This window comes from Saccopteryx bilineata, chromosome 3, assembly GCF_036850765.1.
Source record: "Saccopteryx bilineata isolate mSacBil1 chromosome 3, mSacBil1_pri_phased_curated, whole genome shotgun sequence".
NCBI classification, from domain to species: Eukaryota; Metazoa; Chordata; class Mammalia; order Chiroptera; family Emballonuridae; genus Saccopteryx; species Saccopteryx bilineata.
Window position 1 is genome coordinate 39,866,608 of NC_089492.1, and position 25,795 is coordinate 39,892,402.

The 25,795-nt window shown below is 41.4% G+C and overlaps 1 protein-coding gene across 2 annotated transcripts in view; it reads right to left on the reverse strand.

The window, feature by feature from the left end:
• PTDSS1 (phosphatidylserine synthase 1) overlaps positions 1-25,795 on the reverse strand; it is an 82,832-nt gene that overhangs the window by 19,420 nt on the left and 37,617 nt on the right. For both annotated transcript variants that reach the window (XM_066266008.1, XM_066266007.1), the window contains exons 5-9: positions 25,619-25,777; positions 21,766-21,917; positions 18,898-19,039; positions 16,979-17,091; positions 11,382-11,447 (exon numbers count right to left, since the gene is read on the reverse strand). In XM_066266008.1, coding sequence (XP_066122105.1) covers positions 11,382-11,447; positions 16,979-17,091; positions 18,898-19,039; positions 21,766-21,917; positions 25,619-25,777 — 632 coding nt within the window. The remainder of the gene's footprint in view (positions 1-11,381; positions 11,448-16,978; positions 17,092-18,897; positions 19,040-21,765; positions 21,918-25,618; positions 25,778-25,795) is intronic.

Consider the following 25,795-nt stretch of genomic DNA (forward strand, 5'->3'; position numbering starts at 1 on the left):
GCTTGCTGGGCTGTAAAAAATACCTAGCCCATGGCTCCCAAGAGTAGCTACCGAAAACCACATGCTCAAGAACAGCAGTTCCTCTTTCTACCCTTTAAGAGTGTCAGCGGCTCCACACCCATTTGATCCGAATCCTGCTCACATCACCAGATGTAATGCCAGTGACCAAGGCCAGGCAGGTTCACAATGGATTTGGGCAGACAATAGAGGAACTGTGGAGCCAGAAAGCATCGTCCCGTTTTCATTTAATAGTCTCGCAATGGCAAACGAGCAAACAGGCAGGAGAAAACTTCTCATGGCAGCAGATGAACAGGAAAATAGCCCCTCACAGTGGCAGGCAAGCAATCTGCAGTCTGCCCTGACGGCAAGCATCTGCAGCCTTACACAGGTTACACACATGGCTCTGACATGAGCTCACACACTAATCATGCAAAGTACAAGCAAGAAAGCCTAACACAGCTGTTTTCCCTATAACCGCTCTTTAGCCAGTCAGGAGGTGATCATCCAACAGTGGAGATGAGGCATGTATTACATTATCCAACTATTACACTACCACACAGGACGCCAGGAAGTGCTCCTGAGTGAGTCCAGTTCTGACTAGGGTGGGAAAAAATGCCTTTTTGGAGGGACTGGTAGCTGAGCCGAGCCTTGCCAAACAGAAAACTTTATAAACTGGGCTTCTGGAACTTTCTGACTTCCCAAGAACCTGGGGGCAGGGAGGGGAGGGTGTGAAGAGGGCAAAGCATCCTGGGTGAGGTACTCAGTACAGTTCTGCTCACTTGTTCTGAGGTACATTAGGGACTGAGGCAAGACAGCTATTGGGAAAACAGCTGTGTTAGGCTTGCTTGCATACACTTTGCACAATTAGTGCATGAGCACGTGACAGCCATGGGTGCTTTCCCTTGGCGTGAATTGCTGACCTGCCACCATGAAGGGTGGCATGCTTGCCTACCACTGTGAGGGGCTATTTTGTTGTTCACTCGCCTGCTGCCATGAGAAGCAGTTTTCCCTTGCCTGTTTGCTCATCTGCCATTGTGAGACTCTATGAAACGTAATGGCCCACTGCTTTTTGGCTCCCCAGTTCTTCTATAGTCGACCCAAATCCACTGTGAACCTGCCTGACCATGGCCACTGACATTGTATCTGCCATAGTGGGCAGGACTTAGGACAGATAGGTATGGAGCCAACAACACCCTTGAAGGGTGGGACAGAGGAGTGGCCATTCTTGAGTATATGGTTTCCTGTGGCTACCCTTTCGGGGGCCGTTGGCTGTGTGTTTTTTACAGCCCGGCAGGCAGACACTGAAAGCTCTGTGTGAGAGGACACCCGAGTTTGAGAGCTCCAGGATGAGCTGCAGACTGAGCACCAACAACAGCTTGAACTGGAACTGTCACTTGAGAAAGAGTTGCAGGTTTGAGAGATCCAGTTTGCTCCAGAACAGCGGTTCTCAACCTGAGGGTCGCGACCCCGGCGGGGGTCGAACCACCAAAACACAGGGGTTGCCTAAAGCCACTGGAAAATACATATTTATTATACAATACATTTTTAAATAAAATATGTATTTCCGATGGCTTTAGGCGACCCCTGTGTTTTGGTCGTTTGACCCCCGCAGGGGTCGCGACTCACAGGTTGAGAACCGTTGCTCTAGGTGATGCTGGTACCAGCAGTTGTTAAAGAAACAACTACAAGTTCAAGAGCTAAAATTTCAGCCTCAGGCTGAGAGCTGGCATTCACAAGAGCTGACGTGGTTGCTGAAGAAGCTGCATTTGTGCTGACAGAGTAGCTCAGAATCAGCAGTAGCAGGTGTTTCCAACTTCTCCTCCTCTGAGGAGGAAGAGGGTCTGGTTGAAACTGGCATCGGCAGACTCACGCAGAAGGTAAAAACCCAGCAGCCAAAAGTGCCCCAGAGCAGACACAATCCCCTCCACGAGTAGTTGAGCACTCTGTGGTCTGACCTTACAGCCAGAGTTGATGGAGTCAGAGGAAAACTCAGGCAGACACCCACTGAGTCCCTGGCAGCTTGGATGCTGTCATTGTAGAATACAGGGTGGATAGCACCAGGCTCTCTGGAATAGAGATGGAGAAATTAGCTGCCATTACCACACTTCTCCTTGAGGCATCTTCAAAATGACGATGACAAAAAAGGAAACCATACCCCAGGGGTCCCCAAACTTTTTACACAGGGGGCCAGTTTACTGTCCCTCAGACCGTTGGAGGGCTGGACTATAAAAAAAGACTATGAACAAATCCCTATGCACACTGCACATATCTTATTTTAAAGTAAAAAAAAAAACAAAAAAACGGGAACAAATACAATATTTAAAATAAAGAACAAGTAAATTTAAATCAACAAACTGACCAGTATTTCAATGGGAACTATGCTCCTCTCACTGACCACCAATGAAAGAGGTGCCCCTTCCAGAAGTGCGGCAGGGGCCGGATAAATGGCCTCAGGGGGTCGCAGTTTGGGGACCCCTGCCATACCCTATTAGAATGGGTGATGGCTGCCTTTCTACGGTCTGGCAGAATGCCAGAGACTTGTCAGTGGCAGTTGTAGGCTGAGCTGCAGCAGGTACTTGGGAGCTGAGTATGAGGAATGCTGCTTTCAATCTGAGGTCCTGTGGGCCAGATAAAGAAGGATTTATGGCAGGGATGAGAAACTTTATTCTCTGTAGTGCCCTGTCAGCCTTTTTTGGGGTCACTAGTAGCTATCTTGAGCCCTATGTAGGGCAGCCCATCAACGTTGTTAAACAGTGGCAGACTTTGGGGAGGTGGAGGCAGCACAGAGCCAAAAGACTGTGAAGGCTGCTGCCCATGCTGTCACTGTGACTAACAGGAGAAACTGGCTTGTAAAGGTCACCCAGACATGGATGTGGGTAGATATGATTGTGACTGGGGCAGACAGAAAAATTAGATGGCTGGTCTAATAGGGTCCTATTAGAGATCTGGTTGTAGTTTAAGCCGGAACAGAGGTTCCAGCTGCTGAAAAAGGAGGGGAAACCAACGGACCCAGCAGCTGCTAAGAAAATGGTTGGCATTTGTGCTGCACAGTTGCAAGATTATATGATAGAGACAGCTGAGAGAGAGGAGAATCCCTAAGACCCACTGTTCTAGTTTGAATGGGGGGGAGGGTGAAGGGACATATTTACCGAAGATAGGTCAGGGGCTGGAGGTCCCATGTGGAACTGGCAATCCATTGGTCCCCTTCTAGTTTGTAGCAGGTGTTGGCCTTAGACTATAATAGGTGCTTTTGCAGCAGCTAAGAGAACTGTCAAGGCAGCACAGGCCTTGAATGTGTTTGTCTACATCAGGCCCTGTGAGCTGGCTGAGGGGTTTGGATGGGGCTTGTGGCAATAGACAGAGTGCTTATGGAAAAGTGCTGAGATCTGTTATCAGAGCTGTATGGCTAGTTATCTGTAATGAACTTTCACCTTTGGTGACTTGTACAGACAGCTGCGTTATCATGGACTGTTCATTAAGCGGTGTAATAGATTCTTGAAGCAGGGATTGCAACCAAAGAGGGGCGTTGGCTCCCTTTCTGATGGAAACGTCACTTGTTGATAGTAATGAGACCCTGACGGAGGGGCAGGCACCTGTGGAGGCCATTCTGCACTGTGCAGCTGCTCCCATTCAGGTGCAGAAACGCACCTAGGACACTTTCTTCAGTGAACATGGCCCTGAACTACACAGGCCCTCATACCTCCCATGGGGTAGATGGTTAGCAGTGGGTCTCCAGTTACCTCCCTGGGCAAAATACTCAGGGAGATGTTATTATGAAGGGCACCTTTGTAATTCTTGTCATTTTTGGTATAGCTTGTGCCCTTGTAATTTGGTTGCTGCAGTTTATACTGTTTCTGTGACATAATGTACTTCATTCCTCGCTTAGGAACCATCACGGAAGATACCTGTCATGTAGACTGTGAGGTAAGCAACCCTAAAGGAGTGGAATGTAGGGCAAACAGCTGGGTTAGGGTTACTTGCTTGTATTTTGTGGGGTTAGTGTATAAGTGCATGGCAGAACCACGTATGTATAGTTTATGTAACGCAACAGGCGCTTTCCCTTGGTGCGTATCGCTGACCGGCCACCTTGAGGGGTGGATTGCTTGCCGCCACTGTGGGGGGCCGTTTTGCTGTTCATTTGCCTGCTGCCATAAGAGGTTTTCCCTGGCTGCTTACTCATCCTCCATTGTGCGAATCTATTAAATGGGAATGGCCCACAACTTTCTGACTCTGCAGTTAGTTCCTCTACCGTCGGCCCAAATCCAATGTAAACCTGCCTGGCCATGGTCACCAGCATTACAATATCATTTGTGGAAAGAGATTCAGCTGCTAAAAGAAATAACTACTGCCAGGGGTTTGAGGGGGCAGGGACAGTCAGGATGAAGGAGGAACAGTAGTCCTGAAGAGGACGAGATAAGGGGTAAGGCGCTAGGAAAAGGAAGCTACCCAAGCAGAGTGAGCACCGACCACCTGAAATAGATGAGTGCAGGAGAGAGGAAAAGTGAGGCTGGAAAGAGAGGCTGTGAAACAAACTCAACAGGAAAATGGTGGTGGCTGGGCAGTTCTGAGAAGGGTCGAGAGTTGAATGACACCTCCTACTGTTGCTCTCAGTACACTGCCTCTACCTGGATGTACTCTGTGCTTCGTATCTGCGTCTATCCTTAAAAAAAGAAAAAAGAGCCTGGAAGAAGAACAGCACAGTTAAAGGCACTGTGGATGGGAGAGGGATGGAAGGGCAAGCCAGCAGAGGACACTAAGAAACAGAAACATAGGAACCAACCAGGGCAGCTGTTGCAGAAGGTAGAGCACCATTGTGAGATGGCGAATACTGCGGGACAGCAGGGAGGTGATGGTGGAGAGAGGCCCTGCTGGGCTGGAGCTGAGCTCGGAGAGAACAAGTTAGCAGAGCAGCAGAGGCCGAAAGCACTGTGACGGAGCACCAGCAGGGTCTAGGTAACAGGAGGGAAAGTTGTGGCATGAGGGGCAGTTAGACAGTGAGGCAGCCTCCAGGCACCATCCACGCTTACCCAGCCCTGGAACTTTTGGGAAGAGGAAAAGTGCTCACTCCTGTTAAAGCCAAAGCTTGGACACCTTCCTTCCAGGGCCACTTAAACAGCTTTTCTTTTTAAGACAAGCCAATTCTTTTCCTTTCAGACAGAGAAGCTCAATTATACCAAGGGTGGAGTGAGAGAAAGGGGAAGATAGAAATAAAAAAGATAAAGCATGTACACCTATGGGATGTGTTCACACAGCCCCTCCCAAACACTCCCACAGAGCTGAAGCAATGGCATGTAGCTTTCCAAACGGAGAGTAGCCAACTTTCTCGCACTACTGCCCTCTCCCTGGTAGGTTCCCGTTCCCTAGCTGGATGCAGTCCTATCTGGGCTGAGCACAGCACATTTAAGCCTAAAAGCTTACAAGCTCAGATCTCTGGCACACAGAGTCTGCAGGAGACCAAACTGTGAGTCTGTATTTAGTTACATCAGTGAGTAATTAATACAAACTTGGTGAGACCATAACATTTACAGAAAATTGCCCTTTTCAGGAGAAAAAAGATGTAGACCTGTGGGAAAGAAGCCCTGGGAGGTCCTGTTTGACCTTTCCCCTCCCTCCACCTCACCAAATTCAAATGTCACGATGCAGGCATTCCTGTTGTTTCCTGACATCTTCCACACTTTGCTAAAGTCTAAAATTACTCCAAAAGTAGTGAAAAGCAAGCTGTAACACAGCTACTAGTTATTAAAGGAAATCAGACATTTAAATGTTTGCTGTTTTAACAGGAAACGAAAAATGAAAAATGAGGGCAATAGGGAGGCAGAGGAAGGATCGTACAGAAGAGGGAGGGGTGGCCCAGAGGGGCAGACAGAAGAGACCAGACCCAGACCTCCCGCACCACCTTCCACCTTCCGCAGCTGACTGGTGCAGAGGCAGCTCTGGGTCATGAACCCAGGCAGATATGCTGGCTGTGATTTATGAAGAGGGCTCTGTATTTTTCAGCATGGCCCACGAGTTCTCAAGATTCATTCATCTTGATATACTATACTGGGAGTTCTCAAATCTCAACAAACGTACTAAATTAGCCAAATGATCTCTTCTTTGCATTTCACTTTATCGCCTCCCAACAAGGCACACCCTCTGTGGCGGGTCTCCTGCCACTCTGCCCAGTCCACCGCTGCCACTGCTCCCACCACGGGATTTCATTTTTCAGCTACCTGATTAAAAAGAAATTATGCTGTAACACTACCTCTCTCTGATCTGCATCTCCTTTCCCTCAACAGGTAAACAGATACTGTTCTGTAGAAAATAAATCCGCTCCACAGTAGAAAAGACCTTGACAAGAACTGACTTTTAAATACAAAGAGAAAAATGTGTGTAGAAAGAACAGGTAAGTGGTAAAGGGCTCATATATATAGGAACGATCACTTCCTCTTTGGGCAAAACAATAAAAAAGACAAGAAAAAAGCAGCCCCTCCCCCTTTTATGACTACAACTGTACCTTCATCAGGCTCTTGCTCGTACATTAGAAATCAGGTAGGTGTGGGAATTCCTTTACCTGCTAGATCTCTAAACAACAGAAACCTAATCCACCTTATCACCCTCTAAGCTGAAATCACTCTAGATAGGAAAACCAGCTTATATCAGAGAGTTTATGAGAAACAAATGACAATTGCCCTTTGTCTTCAGCAAGGGGGGATTTGCCTTAATTTAACTTGAGTAACCTCTCAAAATCTGGAATGGGAGCTACACACACACACGTTTGGAAGGAACGACACAGCCATGTTAGCAGCAATTACATCTAAATGACCGACTTTGTATGATCTTTAGTCTCTTTTCTAAATGTATATCAATGTACGTTTACTAATTTTTTTAATTGGAAAAAGTTATTCTTTTAAAATATCTGTTAAGATAGTAATTTTTTTCCTACTACAGGTTTTCATCAATATTTTCTCAAATATAGTTTTCACACTCAACTTAGAACCTAGAGTAGACCTTGAATAAAAGCTACCCAAGGGATTTAATATCATGCATAGATTTGCTGGATGTCTAGAACTCTGAATGCTAAGTGGCGCGGTGAATTGTTAATGGTGTTTAAGAACCACTTACCTGGCAGACTAAAAACAGTCTCACACTTCACATGGGATAGGGGGAGTATAAATTAGATAACTTATAATTTTTTTTCATCACTTAAATAACAGTAAATTCAAATAAAGCATTTCTATCCATAACAAGACAATAAATAATGACCATGGGGCTATATATTAATTCTCTCTGGGATAATAAAATTATATCTTGGTATATATAAATAAAACAGCTGTTTTGCATGGTCTTTTTGATGTGAAAGTAACATAAAGTGTGGATAAGTCCATCACTAAACAATGTCCCAGGGTCATCATCATCAAATTCAGAGGAAACTGAAACAATATATTTTGTATCTAATTTATTTCATAAAAGAAGGTATCTGATTTCTAGGTGGGAGATACATTTTGATTTCCTATTTTGTTTATTTAAGTGTGTGGGGGGGGATAGTAAAACAAACTTCTACATGTATCCTGACTGGGATCCACCCGCAACCTCTGTCTGGGACTGATGCTCAAATCAACCAAACTATTTTTGGCACCTGAGGCTCACACTGGGACCACCCAGAGCTGTTCTCAATGATGGAGGCTGATGCTCAAATCAATCCAGCCACTGGCTGTGTCAGGGAGAGAGAGAGAGAAGGGGGAGAGGAAGGGGAGAGAAGCAGATGGTTGCTTCTCTTGTGTTCCCTGACTGGGAATTGAACTGGGACATCCATAAGCCAGTCCGATGCTCTATCCACTGAGCCAAGAGGCCAGGACCCTAATATTTGTTTAAAAGCAGTTTCTATACCCTCTTTCTATAATTTGCCAGTTAACTAGTCTAAACTTAAATCAGAAAAGGAAATGTTAAAAATGAAAGCTGGCCCTGGCTGGTTGGCTTAATGCAGTGATTTCAAACTTTTTTAAGTCAGGGCACATTTAAAACCCTACAAATAATTGTAGGTGCACTCTATACAAATTTCTGAGAGATATGTTATAATAATTAAGTCAAATATTAAAGAAAAAATATAAAGTCCAAGCGTGCTTTTATAGTAATTAAATGAAATAAATATGACAAAATTAAATTTATTGTGACATTAAAAAACATTTTTATGTTACATTTTTTGAGTTATGCTTTTTAGAATTTGTAAAAATGAGAGGTTAAAAAACAAAAAAACAACAAAAAAGTTATCTTTTTATATATATAGATATATTCTTAGTAAGATTTAGTAAATTCGGCAGGTCCCCACACGAATGTGTTAAGTTTTCTCATTCTTGTGTCTATAAGAAACGTGAGCCTGATGTGTCCTAGCGATTTCTTCAATGTTTGGTCATATATTTGAAAGGCAAACTCTCATTTCCTTGTCAATACATTGAAGAATTCCTCTCTTTTTACTCTTAATTGTGTTGAGTGCAGAAAATGCCCACTATACATATCATCTTAACTTTACACCAAACAAAAGATAGAAGAAACTTGCCTCCAGTCTTTCTGGGGAACACTGCAGGTAGTGTAAGCAATCCAGCACCACAGCTTAACAACCTTTTGCAATCTAATCAGGCAAGTGAGGTGGGGGGTTGGGCAGACTGTCAGCTTACAGCCAACTCCCCACACCTCTGTCCCCCAAAAATCTAAACTCCAAAAGCCCTGTTGGCTTTTTGGTCCCCAATAAGCACATATTTCTCTGGAATACCATAGGGAATAGCTGGAAATCTTCTCGGGTGTACCAGTGTGTCCTGGCACACACTTTGAGAACCAATGGCTTAGTGGATAGAGCAGGGGTAGTCAACCTTTTTATACCTACCGCCCACTTTTGTATCTCTGTTAGTAGTAAAATTTTCTAACCACCCACCAGTTCCAAAGTAATGGTGATTTATAAAGTAGGGAAGTAACTTTATAAAATTTATAAAGCAGAGTTATAGCAAGTTAAAGCATATAATAATAATTACTTATCAAGTACTTTATGTTGGATTTTCGCTAAGTTTGGCAGAATAAATCTTTATAAAACAACTCACTATCTTTTTATTTATACTTTGGTTGCTCCGCTACCTCCCACCATGAAAGCTGGAACGCCCACTAGTGGGTGGTAGGGACCAGGTTGACTACCACTGGGATAGAGCATCAGTCTGGTGTGCAGAGGTCCTAGGTTTGATCCCTGGTTGGTCAGGACACACATGAGAAATGACCATCTGCTTCTCTCCTCCTCTCTCTCCCCTTCCTCTCTCTCTATCCCTCTCACAGCCAATAGCTCAACTGATTTGAGCATCAGCCCCCAGTGGTGAGTATGGCTTGGCTGGTTGGAGCGTTGGCCTCAGGCGCTGAGGATAGCTCAGTTGATTTGAATATCGGCCCCAGTTGGGGCACATTCAGGAGTTTGTCTATCTGCCTTCCTCTCACTTAAAAAAAATGAAAGCCATATACTATCATCAATAAATCAACAGACAAGTGTTAGTGTGAATGTGGAGAAAAGGGAACCCCATGCACTATTGGTGGGATTGCAAATTGGTGGAGCCACTGTGGACAATTATGAAGTTTCCTCAAAAAATTAAAAATAGAACTACCAAATGACCCAGCAATTCTAATTCTGGGTATTTATTCAAAGATACCCAAAATACTTATTCAAAAGAAATATATGCACCCTTATGTTTGTTGCAGCATTATTTATAATGCCAAGATTTAGAAGCAACCTAAGTGCCTATCAATAGACGAGTGCATAAAAAGGATGATACAGCCTGACCAAGTGGTGGTGCCAAGGAAAAAGGGTCGGCCTCGGACACTGAGGAACAAGGTTCAAAACCCTGAGGTCACTGGTTTGAGTATAAGTTCATCAGCTTGAGTATGGGATAACTGGCTTGAGCAAGGGGTCACTTGCTCAGCTGGAGCCACCCGATCAAGGCACATATGAGAAAGCAATCAATGAACAACTACAGTGCTGCAACTACGAGTTGATGCTTCTCATCTCTTTCCCTTCCTATCTATTGTCTGTCCCCCCCAAAAAAGAGATGTGATACATATTAACAATTTATTTTGATTTTTTTAGAGAGAGAAGAAGGGAAAAATAGATCAAGTTCCACCTATCTATGCACTCACTGGTTGATTCTTGTATGTGCCCTGACTGGGGATAGAATTGCAATCTTGATGTATCAGGACAATGTTCTAACCAACTGAGCTACCTGGCCAGAGCTTATATAATGAAATATTACTGGGCCATAGAAAAGAATGAAATCCTGCCTGACCAGGTGATGATGAAGTAGATAGAGCGTCAGCCTGAGATGCAAAGGACCCAGGTTTGAAACACTGAGGTCGCCAGCTTGAGCACAGACTCATCTGACTTGAGCGCTGGCTCACCAGCTTGAGTACAGGGTTGCTAGCTTGCGCACAGGAACATAGACATGACCCCATGGTCGCTGGCTTGAGCAAAGGGTCACTTGATCTGCTGTAGCCCCCAGTCAAGGCAAATAGGAGAAAGCAATCAATGAACAACTAAGGTGCCACAATGAAGAATTAATGCTTCTCATCTTTCTCCCTTTCTGTCTGTCTGTACTTGTCTGTCCCTCTCTCTGTCTCTCTTGCTTAAAAACAAAAAAAAAGAATGAAATCTTAACATTTGTGATAACATGGATGGACCTAGAAAATATTATGCTAACTGAAATAAGTCAGACAAAGAAAGACATGTACTATATTATTTCACTTTTATGTGGAAACTAAAGAGCAAAATAAACAAATAAGTAAAACAGACTCATAGATACAGAGAATAAACTGACGGTTGCCAGATGGGAGGAGTGTTGGAGGACTGGGTGAAAAAGGTTAAGGGATGAGAAGTACAGATTGGTATTCACAAAACACATAGTCATGAGGATGTAAAATTCAGTACAGGGAATACAGTCAATAATATTGTAAGAACTATGTATGGTGCTAGGTGGGTACTAGACTTACCGGAAGGATCATTTCACAAATTATATAAATGTCAAACCACTATGTTGTATAGCTGAAACTAATATAAAATGATACTGAATGTCAACTGTAGTTGAAAAATAAAATAAAATAAATGTAAAACAAAAATATCTACTAAAAATTTGGAAAAAATCAAATTTGAAGTTTTTAATCAACCTTAATGTAAAGGGAAGGATATATAAGGTAATTATCAACTTCACTGTATTTTGTACTTTATTTTCTGAAAATAAAAAGGCCTAAAGTTAAAAAAAAATAATAAGTCACAAAACATCAGAAAAGTCTTCATAGAAAAAAACCATTGAAAGGCACTTAACACAGGGTCCAGAAATAATCATTTAGAGGCTTAAACCTCCATAATAATAGATACTTACCCAAACACCCAGCACTGTGTTCCTACGCGTTTGCACTGCGTATCGGTGAGGTAAGCGTAATACTGTCTGAAAGGACAAAGGTGGAATTCACTGAGAGCTTGTTTAAAACCAGCAAGTCATTATGAAGTTAAATTACTGTGACAGAATGAATATACAACATGTCCTGCCTTGTTCCACATATATAACTAGCTGCCTGGTCTAGTTCTACTCAAGGGACTAGGAAGTTGCTGCCTATTGAAACATTCCTATTAGGAGTTTGCCCTGGGTTGGAGGGAGGGGAGCATGGTTTAAAGAGCCAGATGATTGGCAAAAGTGGTCTTGGTTCAGGAACCAGCTCCCAAAGCCTTGAGCCAAAGCAATCCCAGTGAGTGCTTCAGTCTTCTATGGAGGTGATTCCCAAGAGTCACCCGCACTGTCGTTAACTGTCTCCTCGGGCTCTCTCCAGGATAAAGGTTGCTGAGAGTCACCAGGTAAGAAAGTTCTCAGAAATTGGAATAGGACCTTCTCTACACCTTGCTGTCACTGAATGCCAGTAACTTTAAATGTTACTGACAAGATTAAAAAAAAAAAGAGGCAATGACACGGAGTTGACAGGCTTAGAGCAACACCTTCCCAACAGAAATACAGTATGAGCCACAAATTGCACTTTAAAATTTTCTAGTAGCCACATTAGGAAAGTAAAAAAACAAACAAACCAGATGAAATTCATTTTTGTAATATAGGTTACTTAACCCAATATATTGAAAACATTACAAAGAAGTGTTTTATATTGTTTTTTACTGAGTCTCCAAAACCTAGCATGTATTTTATACTATAGCACATTTCACTGTGGACTAGCCCCAGTCGCAGCGCTCACAGCCACACGTGGTGAGAGGCTGCCATACAGGACAGGGCAGGCTTAGAGTATCACCCTGAAACCCAATCACCCCTTCAGAGGTTGCATTCAAACCAGTTCATCATCTTTTGGGAATCACAGACTTTGAGAATTTAATAAAAGCCATGACAAAGGCCATGACATGCACACAAAATTTTGCATTAAATTTCAGGGGATTTGCCTCTTCACACCAAAGAGCCCAGGAAAGAATCCTAGTAATAAAGAATTCAGGTTTTCACCCTGGCCAGTTAGCTCAGTTGGTTAGAGCATTATCCTGAAATGCCAAGGTTACTGGTTTGATCCCTGGTCAGGGCATATAAAGGAAAAGCAACCAATGAGTGCACAACTAAGTGGAACAACAAATGAATGCTTAACGCCCCCCACTTCTTTCCTGTCTCTAAAAGTCAGTAAAAAAAAAGAAAAAAAAATTCAGGTTTTCCTCTCACTTCTTATTTTCATTATCTAATTTGCTTTTACCAGTTCGGCTACTTTACCCTCTGTATCCATTCCCTTACACTGCACTTTATATATCAGATTAAAATAAGGTTTGCTGAAATGTATTCTCGTAGCAGATTCATGCGAAACTCGAACCAAAAAGGAAAGAAATAAAGACAAGGAGAGCATGAGTTACCCGGAAGCCTGTAAACTGTCTCTCTTTTTTAGGGCCTGCCATTTGCTAACTGGAGTAGCTGTTTAAAGCCCAGTAGAGCACTTCTATATTTCCAAGTCACTTGTTAAAGCATCTCCTTCTACAGGAACTGCCTCAAGTGGTATAAGAAATAACAGAAGGTGGCTCATTTTTAAACAAACAAAATATCATCTGGAAATGCATAGAGTCTGCCAAAAATCCTGAGGAGCTCTCAAAAAGTCAAAATATTGGATTTTTAGCCTCTGGTTTTTGTTTGAAATGTTTAACAATATTGAAATTTCATGATAAATGAGATGTGATTTGCTATTCTGTTTTATAAGAGATTTTTTTCCCCTGCTTATTGACTTTGTTGATTGCTCCTAATTTTTATTGAGAAATTGCTGCTAATCTTTCCTGAAAATAACTGTGAGCCTCAAATTAAATTAAATTTTAATAAGGAAGGGGGGCTCCAATCCACCAAATGAAAAACAGCATTTATAATTAAATACTTCAATAGACCACTGGTCTATAAAATGTTAAAATGCCGTCAGTTTACCAACTGTTACTTTCCTGTTTAGGTCAAAAGAAAAAGAAAAAATGGAATTTTGGGTCTAACTCCACAGGATTTAGCTGTGTCTTCCTTGGTCTGTTCAGTTCACAATATGGGGATATATGTCCTGAAATATTGTATTACAGATATATTTGTAATGATGGATAAAGTCAAGAACAGGTGCTTGCTGGGGGTGAGGAGTATGTGGCAAGTGAGGCCTGTACTTGTGTAGTTTGCAAGCACATTAAAAATAATAAATTAAGTTACCCTAAAGCTTTTGAAAAGTGAACCCTTTTAACTACTTAGTTTGGATTTGTATCAGCTATTCAGAGATCTTTGGTGCTTCTACTAATCAGTTCCAGTACTCCGTATCAGTTAAAAACCCATGAAGTTAAAACATCCATGAAGATTATAGACTCCATGTATGAAGATTACAGAGTCTATAATCATTGGGTCTATAATCTTCACACAATTATCAGGGTGGTTAACTCTTTTGTGGACTGGCACAAAATTTCTGGCAGACCAGTGGTTGAAGAATACTGGTATAAACATCCAAGCTTATCTCAGAATAAGGACTTTTAGTTCATCACCATGTTATGGGGAAAAAAACACGTATATATGAGTAATAAAATGGCAATAACAAAGTAACTATCAATAGTCACTTTATATGTAAATAGATGACATGCTCCAATCAAAAGACAGCATAGCTGAATGGTTAAGAAAACAAGACCCATACTTACAATGTCTACAAGAGACCTACTTCAGATAGAAAGAGAAACAGACTGAAAGTAAAGGATGAAAAAATATTTCATGTAAATGGAAACAAACAAAAAAGCTGGTGTGGCAACACTTATATCAGACAAAATAAAATTTAAAACGAAGGTTATAAAAAGAGACAAGAAAGAACACTTCATAATGGTAAAGGGATCATTCCAAAGGATATAAGGCTTGTAAATATTTATGCACCCAACATAGGAGCACCTAAATATATGAAGGAAGCATTGACAAACATAACAGGAGAGATCAACAGTAATACAGTAACAGTATGGGACTTGAACACCCCACTGAAATCAGTAGATTGATCTTTGTTAGGAAAACAGTTCTGTTAGGCTTGCTGGCTTGTACTTTGCATGATTAATGCGGAAGCTTGTGGCAGAGCCATGTGTGTGTAGCCTACAAAAAACTATGAATACTATCCCTCAAGGCAGACTGCTGGCCCACCACCGTGAGGGGCAGTTTTCCTGTTGCTTGCTTGCCACCATGAGAAGAGGTTCTCCCCTGCCTGTTTGCTCACCATTGCAAGAATCTAATAAACAGGAATGGCCCAATGCTTTCCAGCACTGCAGCTCCTCTACCGTCTGCCCAAATCCAATGTGAACCTGCCTGGTGTCAGCCACCAGCATTACTATCTTCCAGACAGAAAATCAACAAGGAAACAGTGGCCTTAAATGACATATTAGACCAGATTAATTTAACTGATACTTTTAGAGCATTTCATCCCAAGGCAGAATATACACTGCTCACAAAAATTAGGGGATCAGGGAACGTGCAGATACTCCAGTACTTTCAGCCTTTGTATAGTGCATTTTCACCAATAAAATAAAAGTTGGTTTTGTATCTCATGTGCATAATGAAACTATTTTCTTTGACTTGTCATTTGCTTTTCTAATGTCCTAGTTTAATTAAAAAAAAATCAATGCTTCCTTTTTTTGTCGTTTCAAATTCACTTTGAAACATACCCTAATTTTTGTGAGTATACATTCTTTTCAAATACACATGGACAATTTTCCAAGCCAAAGAAGATATAAATGGCCAATAGATATGAAAAGATGCTCAATGTCACTAATCATCAAAGAAATGCAAATGAAAACCACATGAGATATTACAGAATTTTCCCATGTAAAAGACACTCCTTAATTTTGGAGCCCCAAATTTGAAAAATAATAATGTATTACATAAAGCTATTGAACTGAAGTTTTATTCATAAAATTCTTTCAAGTCCTCATCACTGTCAAAACTCCCATCCATTAGCTTGTTCTCCTCTGTGTCTGATGACGAATCACTGTCTTCATATACTGCCTTGTCCTCAGTTCCATCTATGGCATTTCAAATGCCACAACCACTGTATAAGACGTACCCAGTGTTTAGACCCCAAATTTTTCGAAAAAGAGTGCATCTTATACATGGGGAAATAGCTTTCAGAATGTTCATCAATAAATCAACAAATAACAAGGGTTGGCGAGGATATGGAGAAAAGGGAGCTCTCGTGTACAGTTGGTGGGAATGCAGACTGGTGCATCCCTATGGAAAGCAGTATGAAGGCTCGTCAAAAATTAAAAACAGAACTACATAATGACCCAGCAATTCCACTTCTGGGTATTTATCCAAATAAATCCAAAACACTAACTCAAGATGTATGTACCTTTATGTTCATTGCAGCATAATCTAAAATAGCTAAAATATGGAAGCAACCCAAGTGCCCATCAACAGATGAGTGGATAAAGAACATGTGGTGTGTGTATATATACATAAACATACCTACATATATATATACACATATACATATATATATATATGCGATGGAATATTACTCAGCCATAAAAAAGAATGAAATCTTACCATTTGCAACAACATGGCTAGAACTAGAGGGTATTATGATAAGTGAAATAAGTCAGAGGAAGACAAATACCATATGATTTCACTTATATGTAGATTCTAAAGAACAAAATAAGTAAACAAAAGAGAAACAGACTCATAGATACAGAGAATAAACTGATGGTTGCCAGAGGGAATGGGGTTGGGGGACTAGATGAAAAAGGTGAAGGGATGAAGAAGCATAAACTGGTAGTTACAACAGTCATGGGGTATAAAGTACAGCACAGGGGATACTGTAATTACTTTGTATGGCACCAGGTGAGTATTACCCTTCTCGCAGGATCACTCTATAAATTATTTAAATGTCTAACCATTATGCTGTACACTTGAAATTAATAGAAATAATACTGAAAGTCAACTGTAATTTAAAAATAAAATCATAAAATAACAACATTATTTATGACTTTAATATCTACTATAAAAACATTTGTATTTTTTAATAATCTCATTAAAAAATATCTCAGCCTGGCCTGTGGTGGTGCAGTGGATAGGCCACTAACCTGGAATGCTGAGGTCACTGGTGCAAAACTTTGGCCTGCCCAGTCAAGGCACATAACAAGCAACCAATGAACAGCTAGAGTGAAATAATTACTTCCCCCAGCCTCCTCTCTCTGTAAAATCAACAAATAAAACCTTTAAAAGGACAACCTCAGAATCACTGCTACTCATTTACTTTTTTAAATAGAAGATTACAAGCAAAATAAAAACAAAAAACCCAGCAGTGAAGATTGAGGTAGTGAAAATTGAGGTTTGCAAATAATACAGTTTTGATTATTCACTTTTATTGTCGAGGTCTGAGAGCAAAACATTTCTTCATATTATGAATGCTATACAGGAGAATACAAAGCAGGTAACGTGCTCAAATAACAGTCAGACTTATATAGAATTACCTCACTGTGGGAGCCGTGATAACACCAATAAAGAGAATTCTACACCAACTTAACGGATGACTGGCTTGGAACACAAAGATATGTTTCAAGAAGAAGGTATTCAATTCAGTCAGCTGAAAAAGAAGGCGTATTAGTCAACTTGATACTTCATACTAAGTCATAATCATATATTCCCTTAACGGACATTCTACAACTACAAGTAATTGGTGTGCTCAAAGCATTTTCAGAAAGTAGATGGGGTCTTCCAAGAATTCCTATTCAAACTTGTTAACAGCCAGTACAATATGGGCACCAGCCAACTGAGGGTCAAGGGGGGTCAAGGTGGTGCTAGGAGAAGCACATGGGGGCACCAGCTATTTGTCGTGTTTCCTGGTTCACATGACTGTCACTTGGATCATGTGTGTGGTCTGCTGGGATAGTCAGGAGAGACAGACTTTGAAAACAGCCAAAGTCATGAAAAGACATGCCATGTAACAGCTATGGAGCCACAGAAATCAGGCTAGGTCTAAAAGCAGTCCAACTGTAGGAAAGCAAAGCTTTAATAACCAAAAGAGGCTTGAGCTATGTCACTGAGAGATGACTGAACTTGTTTAGCTTGTGCCTGAGACCAAGCAGATCCTTGACCAAAGACAGCTCTTAAAAGTAGGTGTGAAGGGTTGGGCCAAGTTGCATCTAGGGGCGGTGGTACTTTCCCCTGAGGTTGGCATCTGGTGCAGCTCAGCACATTATGAATCCTTAGCAGCACTAGGACCTCTGCAGGAACGTGCTCAATGCCCAGAGCCCAGGTCCTACATTTCCCCTTCAGATTAAGCAAGAGGCAGTGACTAGGTAAGGTCAGAGCTTTGAGAACTCACCATATAAACTAGCAGGTTCATTTCAGTGACATAAAACTCATGACCTTCCCCAGAAGCTCACTTCAAACATATAGAATGAAAAATGATTCACTAATTAACACTACATATAGGAAACTGATCACAGCACAATGCTTACTATCAGAGAAAGGTGTGCCCTTTCCAGGAGCATACTGCTATCTCTCCTGGACAAAGCCACAGTCCTTCTCAGGTCTTGTAACTGAAGAAAGCCTACACCTTCCCTGGCATTGCCCTGAGAAGGTAAAACTTAATCCCAATCCATTTACACTCCCATTTTTATACACACAGACGTCCTCAAACCACGGTGACTATTCACATACACTTCTGTATCCACAAACTGCACTTATTGAGGTGGGCATCATTATTCTGTGCGTGTCCAAGGACTATCATCTTAAAAGTGGCATGTGCTGATTTTTCCTTATGTTGGGAGTTTTTGTGCACATGTTCAAAACACATACAATTTCTGATAAGTCCAAAAGACTTCCAAAGTTGTAGAAAAATTAACTTGGGGACAGAAGGATCAATAAAAATGGCTGTGTCTGGGAAACAGAGATGTGTGGTCACCCTTCCCCAGGGCCCTCGGCTGTCCGAGGCCCTCTATCATGTAACGGTCTGCTTGCTATGAGAGCTTCTCTGCACTGCCAACACCACTCTGCAGGACCCAGGTCCCCCCGGGTGCCGCAGGTAGGACAGGCTTCTTTATTTAGCTCTCCGTAAATTACCCAGAGTGGCATTAGGTGAGACACAATTTCAAAACTCACACATTGAATTTGCAACATAAGAAAAAGCCTTCCATTTTTTCCTTTGGTCCTGAAAATGATCTTTCCAAAAAGTAATACAATGCCTAGACTCACGGGGTAATGAATACCGACCATGAGCTTCTCTCAGGGAATTTTAAAATGTTCCTTGCTTGTAATTCAAAGATTCATATTTTAAATTGCCTTCATGATGAAGCATCTAGCTGATAAGCAATATCAATTAGCATTACCTCCAAATTTCTGGACAGTTTTTGTTTTTTTCCTAGTTCTGTGCATCTGAAAAAAATACCTGCCAGATGATCATGAAAAGGTATATTCCAGCTACTCTCTGAAACGAAGACTTGGGGTCAAACCATCGAACGTAAGTCCAGCTGGCAGGAGTGAACTGCAGCACAGCTCGTTTGATCTTCCCAGTGGTAGTGTGGATGTCCCTGGAAGAAGAGAACAGCTCCAGTGAAAATCCGAAGAGGTAAGAAAGGGGAAGGAAAAACCCCTATGCACTGACTATTTTACAACCAATGCTCCCAACAAAGAGATTCCTTTCTACTTGAACTGTCTCTCCAACAATGGCCTCTCTATTCACAGGTGAAAATCAGGGTCATTTCAGGGATGACAGGCACAGTGCTGAGGTCAGGTCACTGCGGCCCAGGAGTGGCCTTACTTAGTAAACTGGTGACGAAAGGTGGTAAGAGGCATTAGAGACAATCTTCTGCGACCAGTCCAGGAAGGAGGAGGGTGCCAGCAAGAATCTGATTCCCACCCAGTTTGCCTCCCACATCAGGGTGAAAAAAACATGCTCCATTTTTGAGGTCTACCACATCATCATCACTTCGCCCCATTTCTTCCTCAGGTAAGGGAGCAGTAACTTTTAACCTTATTTTTAATCCTAGAAATGACTCAATTAAAAATTTCACAGTCCCACGACTGACACAAACAGCCCACTTATATCAAATGAGAACATTTAGGCTGAGAGAGCACAAGTGGCTGGCGCAGTCTCACTCCGCCAGCTGTGGAACTGGTGTGCATTCCAGCCCCATCCCCAAGTCTGGGAGAGCCAGCAGTTAATAAGTGGAAGTTATATTGAGGACCTTCATGTCTCAGACACTGTACTAATTGCTGAGGCCACAAGTGCAAATAAGCCAGGCCTTCTGCTATTTTGGGGGGATCTGGGGAGTGTGGAAGGAAACCAGGTTCAATTCCTCTGTTCACTCTCCTACCCATCAACAAGTATGTAGTGAGAAAACCCCACAGCAAGCAGATCTGAGGCAAAAACAAAACAAAAAAACAACAAAGGATAAAGACTATCTAAAAATAAACAAGAACTATGAAGAACCCGTATTTTAAAAAATGGCCAAACTTCATGAAAAGAGGTAGAGAAATACAGAGTACTGGAGATCTGGAATACTTAATATAGTAAAGAGGTTGATTCAACTTAAGTTAATCTGTATGCATTTGCACATTTAAAAAGACAACAATGGTATTTTCTATTTATTAGTTTGTGACCCAACGAAATGATTTTTCAAGTAAAATTTGAAGCATAAATATATGAAAGTAGGGAAGCATTATGTCAGGGTGTAAGGAACCAGACAGTCTAACACAAATTCAGACTCAGCAGTTTCCTAGCTGTGTGTCCTTAGACAAAATTACTAAACCCAAGTCTCTGTATCGTCATCCCTAAAAGGCAAAGAATATAGTGACTACTCCCAGGATTGACAGAAAGCTCAAAGGAGACACTGGGTACAGGCCTGCCTGGAGCAGTCTCCAGAACTGCTGCCGCTTGTCGCACATTACTACTGCCTTAAACAGATGAAAGTGTCCTTTCAAAGCACTGGCCAAAGACAGACTCTGAAAATAAAAGTTCCTCACAATAAAAGGACTAAACCAGTAAAGAACTAGAAGAAAATACAGGTTAACATTTACCTAAACAAAAAGATTTAAAGCTTTTAAAGTTTAAATGACAAGCTTACCGCAAACAGAATGACAAAATGGAAAATAAAGTCACATTTATGACAAGTATTAATATCCTAATCTATTAAAAGCACTAATAACAGAGAAAAATCCAATAGAAATACACTAGAAATTTAATATCACACAATTTTATGTGTAATAAAATTGACAAACTTTAAAAATAAAATTAAAAGAACTAGTGAAATGAACACATATTCATTGACATATAAAGGTGACAACACAAATTGGTCCATACTACTTCCAAGAATTTATGTTAAAAGGTCAAAGATACACATAAAGATACATATTCAAAAATGCCCACTCATTGAAAACTTTGAAATAATTAAGTGGTCATAAAAGGGAACTGCTGAAATACATAATGGTTTATCCATATGTTGGGATATAAAGAAACATTTTATAATCATATTTTTTAAAAGTATTTAAATGTTAAAAAATGCTCATATTGTTAATATAAATAAAGTTTTAAACATAATAAAAACTACATTTTCATTATCCCTACCATTCTTTTCCTCCCTCTCAATGACATGGTTCCTTGTCAGTCATACTGAGGAGCACGTTCAGAAAAGCAAGAAAACGGATGATGGGGGTGTACACTGTCTTCTACAGAGGCAGAGGAACATGAAACTTAAACTAGACAGTCAGAGACAACTACCTGAAGAGGTAACAAGTGAGCCAAGCCAGGAAAGTGAAGGGCTTTGGCCCATGGGGACACTGGTCAAACCCAGGCAAACAGGGCTCACGGCACAGGGTACACCCTGGAAAGTGTGAAGAGAGGGGCCTCACCTGGTGAACCCATGGATGTATACTTTGTCCTAAAGACTCTAAGAAGCTATCACAGGGGAATGAAATGATGAATCCGACATTCTTTAAATCACTCAAGCAGTGATGTGCGGAGGCTTTGAGGGGCTAACTTGGGGAAGGGGACTAAGTGAACCCAGTGATTCGAGTCTGAACACAAGCGGAGGCATAAAGATAAAAAGGAGGGGACAAAGTTGAGAAAAGCATAAATGACTTGGCACTTTCTGGACGGATGCCTGAAATTAAGTTTATAATCATTTATGAGTTTCAATTACTAATGGATAATTTAGTCCTTATCATCCAAGACCGTATTATAAAACTGCACGCTTCTATAGCAGTTAAATGTACACTTTGAAAACTGTGGCTTGTGTCCAGGAAGAAGAAAACTCACTTGAAGCTTGCCCAGTGGTAAGTCCTCATCTCTAAAAACTGGCAGACGACCATGCCCAGCCAGATGCCGCCACCATTGCACAAGAGGATGTCCAGAATGACCTGGTCCCACCAGCACTCAGCAAAATTGGGCAGAAGATGCATGAAGAATAGCTGAAAAACATGAGACAATGGTTGAGAAGAAGAAAAAAATGGAGAACCACACAGAAAGATAAATTCCCTTTTAGTAATACATGCTTTAGGAAAAGTTGTTGACATGTCACTTTTTTGTAATATATTAAAAAAATATAGGGTCGGTAGTCTGGTTCTTGTTTTTTATATTGTGGATGGTTTGCAAATAGAACTAATCCAAACAGCTCCTCTTCTGACATAGGGCTTTAAAGAAATGAAGGCCCCTCTTTAAGAAACGCTACTGAAGAATTACACCGGCTAATGACAACATGACAAGAACTCAGGAGGGAAAAGGAGAAAAGTTTTCATACCTGTCAACAAAGCACTGGCACAATAATCAAAATTAGCAGCTTGATAATTCAAGCTGTGCATTTTAGAAATATTCCACAGATATTTGGGTAAAACAGTGAGAAAGCTAGATTAAAAGTAGATTAAGTAAAAAAGGTTATGCTGACACTATGTAGCAAACTGATAACTTAATAGGAAATCTCACACTAACCGACTGGCAATAATGGTAATTTTTTATTAAGGGCCTATGTGAGCAAGGTGGTGAGACAAAATGAAGGGAACATTCTTGATCTCAAGGGCAGGAGACAGATTTTATTAGAACCACAAGATAAGGTAGGCTGAGGCAAGTGTTACAATGGTGACATAAAGGGAACACAGTGGGACAAGAGAGAGTCATTGTGACAGATGGTAATTGGAGCAGGCTTCTTTTACAAGGAAGATATACTGAAGTAGGATCATTAAGGACAAAAATGACAAAAATACTGGCTTCAAGAGACGGAGATGAAAATGGGGACATTTTAGAAAGGGGAACAGTGATGTCAAGGATGGAACAGGGAATAGAAGTCTACTACAAAAACTGTTTTATTGAAACAAGGGGCCAATCAGCTGTGTCCAGAGCAGAATACCCTGTTGTGTGAAGGCCCATTTTAAGGTCTGAAATTACAAAGAAATTGCTTGGGGTTCTCTGAAAGGAAGTAACCGCATAATTACAAAGTAATAGAATAACAAAGTAACAGAATTACAAAGTAACAGAATAGGATAGGATAGGATAGGATAGGATAGGATAGGATAGGATAGGATAGGACAGAACAGAATGGAACGGAATTTCTCTGAAGTAATATAATGAACATTACAAAATAAAACAATGCATGCCTGCTGCTGAGAAGATACAAAGCAGCTGCTGCCTGCGACAGTTTGTAACTGCATTGTGACCCCAGGTGGGCCAGTCACTACCCTGAGATGCAGTCCCAGTTCCCAGCCAGGAGATGGAACATTAACTCTTACCCTGAGAGAAACTTAAGTAGAAGTTGATGACACAGATTTGCTGAAACAAAACTAGGCAGGGGAGTGGGCTATAGAGGACATACTTCAACCTGAAGAGTATTCCTGAAAAGTACCCTGAAAGACCTGAGGAGGAGCTGGAGGGGATAGCAATAATTTCTTCTAGAGCAGGGGCCGGGAACCTTTTTGGCTGAGAGAGCCATGAATGGCACATATTTTAAAATATAATTCCACAAGAGTCATACAACGACCCGTGTACGTTATGCATTATCCAATAAAAATTTGGTGTTGTCCCGGAGGACAGCTGTGATTGGCTCCAGGACTCGCAACCATGAACATGAGCAGTAGGAAATGAATGGATTGTAATACATGAGAATGTTTTATATTTTTAACGTTATTATTTTTTTTAATTAAAGATTTGTCTTCAAGCTAGATGCAGCCATCAAAAGAGCCACATCTGGCTCGTGAGCCATAGGTTCCCGACCCCTGTTCTAGAGGGTTAGAGATTATTTGCCACCTGGGACTATGTGGATATGGGCCCTGCCCTCTTAAGGCATAATGTTTAGCAAAAAAGAGACACTCATCAAGTATTTAAACTATGCCGAGCATTTCAAGGAAGGACCAAGGGCTCTATGTCTGGTGTACAATAATGAAGCTCAGCCAGTGGAGCAAGCAGGGAAAGACAGGTAACAGCTTGGGGGGCTCAATGAGAGGAAAGGACACAGAATCTTTAAAACAAAGAAAACAAAGGTGACCAGAGCACAGGAAGCAAGGTAGAGAGCGGTCTTGAGGAGGCTGAGAAGGGGGGGCCCAGGACAGTTAACATTGAGCCTTGTAGCCTGGCTCAGAAATTTGGATTTTATCTCAACAGTAATGAACAAACACTGAGTTATTAGTAGGACAAGAACATGATCAGGTTGATGTCTGAAAAGGGTCACTTTGTGAAAAGATTGTGTGAATGGAAGGGACAAGTAATTCAGACAAGAGATGACAGTGGGTTAGACAGATGGCAGTGGGTGCAGAGGTGTGAAAAGATGCAGAGGGACTGGATGGTGTTTAGAAGAGTCTACAGGACTTGGGGGTGACGGGACGCTGAGGAGCAGGGACAGGAAGGTACAGCAGGCCCAGTCTATAGGGCAAGGGAAGAGGGAGCATGGGAGGTCCAGGAAGGCTACGTGCCTTGCACAAGGTCCCACAGCCGCCAGTTTATAAAGATGCCTAGAAGTGACAGAGGTAGACATGGTAAGAGAGAGGAACATGGGCTGAACATCTGGAATCCGATTCTGGGTCAACAATGAAGCAAGGCTCTGCGCTCTGGTTCCTTCATATGCACATGGGAAATATACACTGCTTCTTCTGGTTTATGGTAAGGATTTAGGATGACACATGTACAATGTTGGGCACCGCTCTGAATGGTGTCCCCCCAAAATCCATATGCTGATGTCCTAATAGCTAGTACCTTATAACGTGACTTTATTTGGAAACAGAGTCATTGCAGATGTAACTAGTGAAGAGGTCATACTTCAGTAGGATGGGTGCCTAGCCCAGTATGAAATGGCACTATAAAAAGAACACCATGTGAATGCACAAAGGGAGAACACCATGTGAAGATGAAGGCCAAGACTAGAGTGCTACATCTGTAAGCCAAAAAGCACCAAAGACTGCCAGCAAACCATGAGAAGCTAAGAGAGAAGCTTGGAACAGATTCCCCTTCACAGCTGTCAGAAGGAATCAATCCTGTTGACACCTTGAAGTAGGACTTCTAGCCTCTAGGGCCAGGAGTGGTACATTAATAGAAGCAGATTCTAACTAGCATGCTTCTCAGAATCAGGATAACGACAGCATGGTGAAACACACTGCACGCGTGGCTAAACTGTGTTCCTTGGGAATGAATAAAAATAATATTATAACTGAACAGTAAATGAATTTGTTTCCCAAATTTTATTTTGCTAATAGTTTTTCAAGAATATATATCTTTCATTCTCTGAATGAAACAATACTTTTGATTACTGAGATAGTAAAGCTATATTGGGAATTCATTACTCAGCTACAAAACATCATTGATGCCATTATAATTCCTAAACACAACAATCCTATTTATCTCACACTGGAAACTTATTAGTGGGTAAACCACCTATTTACTCCTAAGCAGATCTCATTATCCTTTATTTGTCTTCAATTTCATTCTTTAACTTTATCTTGAAGATTTGTAGTATAGAGGTATACATTAAAGTTAACAAGAAGCTATTTTTTTTCTCTCGCAAAGCTGTAAAGTGTAAGTATTCCTAGGAGGTGGCTTGAATAGAATTTTGTATTAACTGTATTACTGTCTGTTAACTGACAGATTATTCACACTGTAGGGTCCAGATAGCGGCCCATGCTCCACTTCCTACCTCAGTTAGCTCCCAGGTGATACTGATGGTCCAGCAGAGACCATAACTACGGATCAATAAGGCCTTCATGGCCCAGCCCCAGAAATGTCCAAATGCAAATATATCAAAGTGGCTGATAATCCTCTCCCAGGTGATAACATGGCAGTTCACAGCATACTCCTGTTTAAAGCAAAAAGG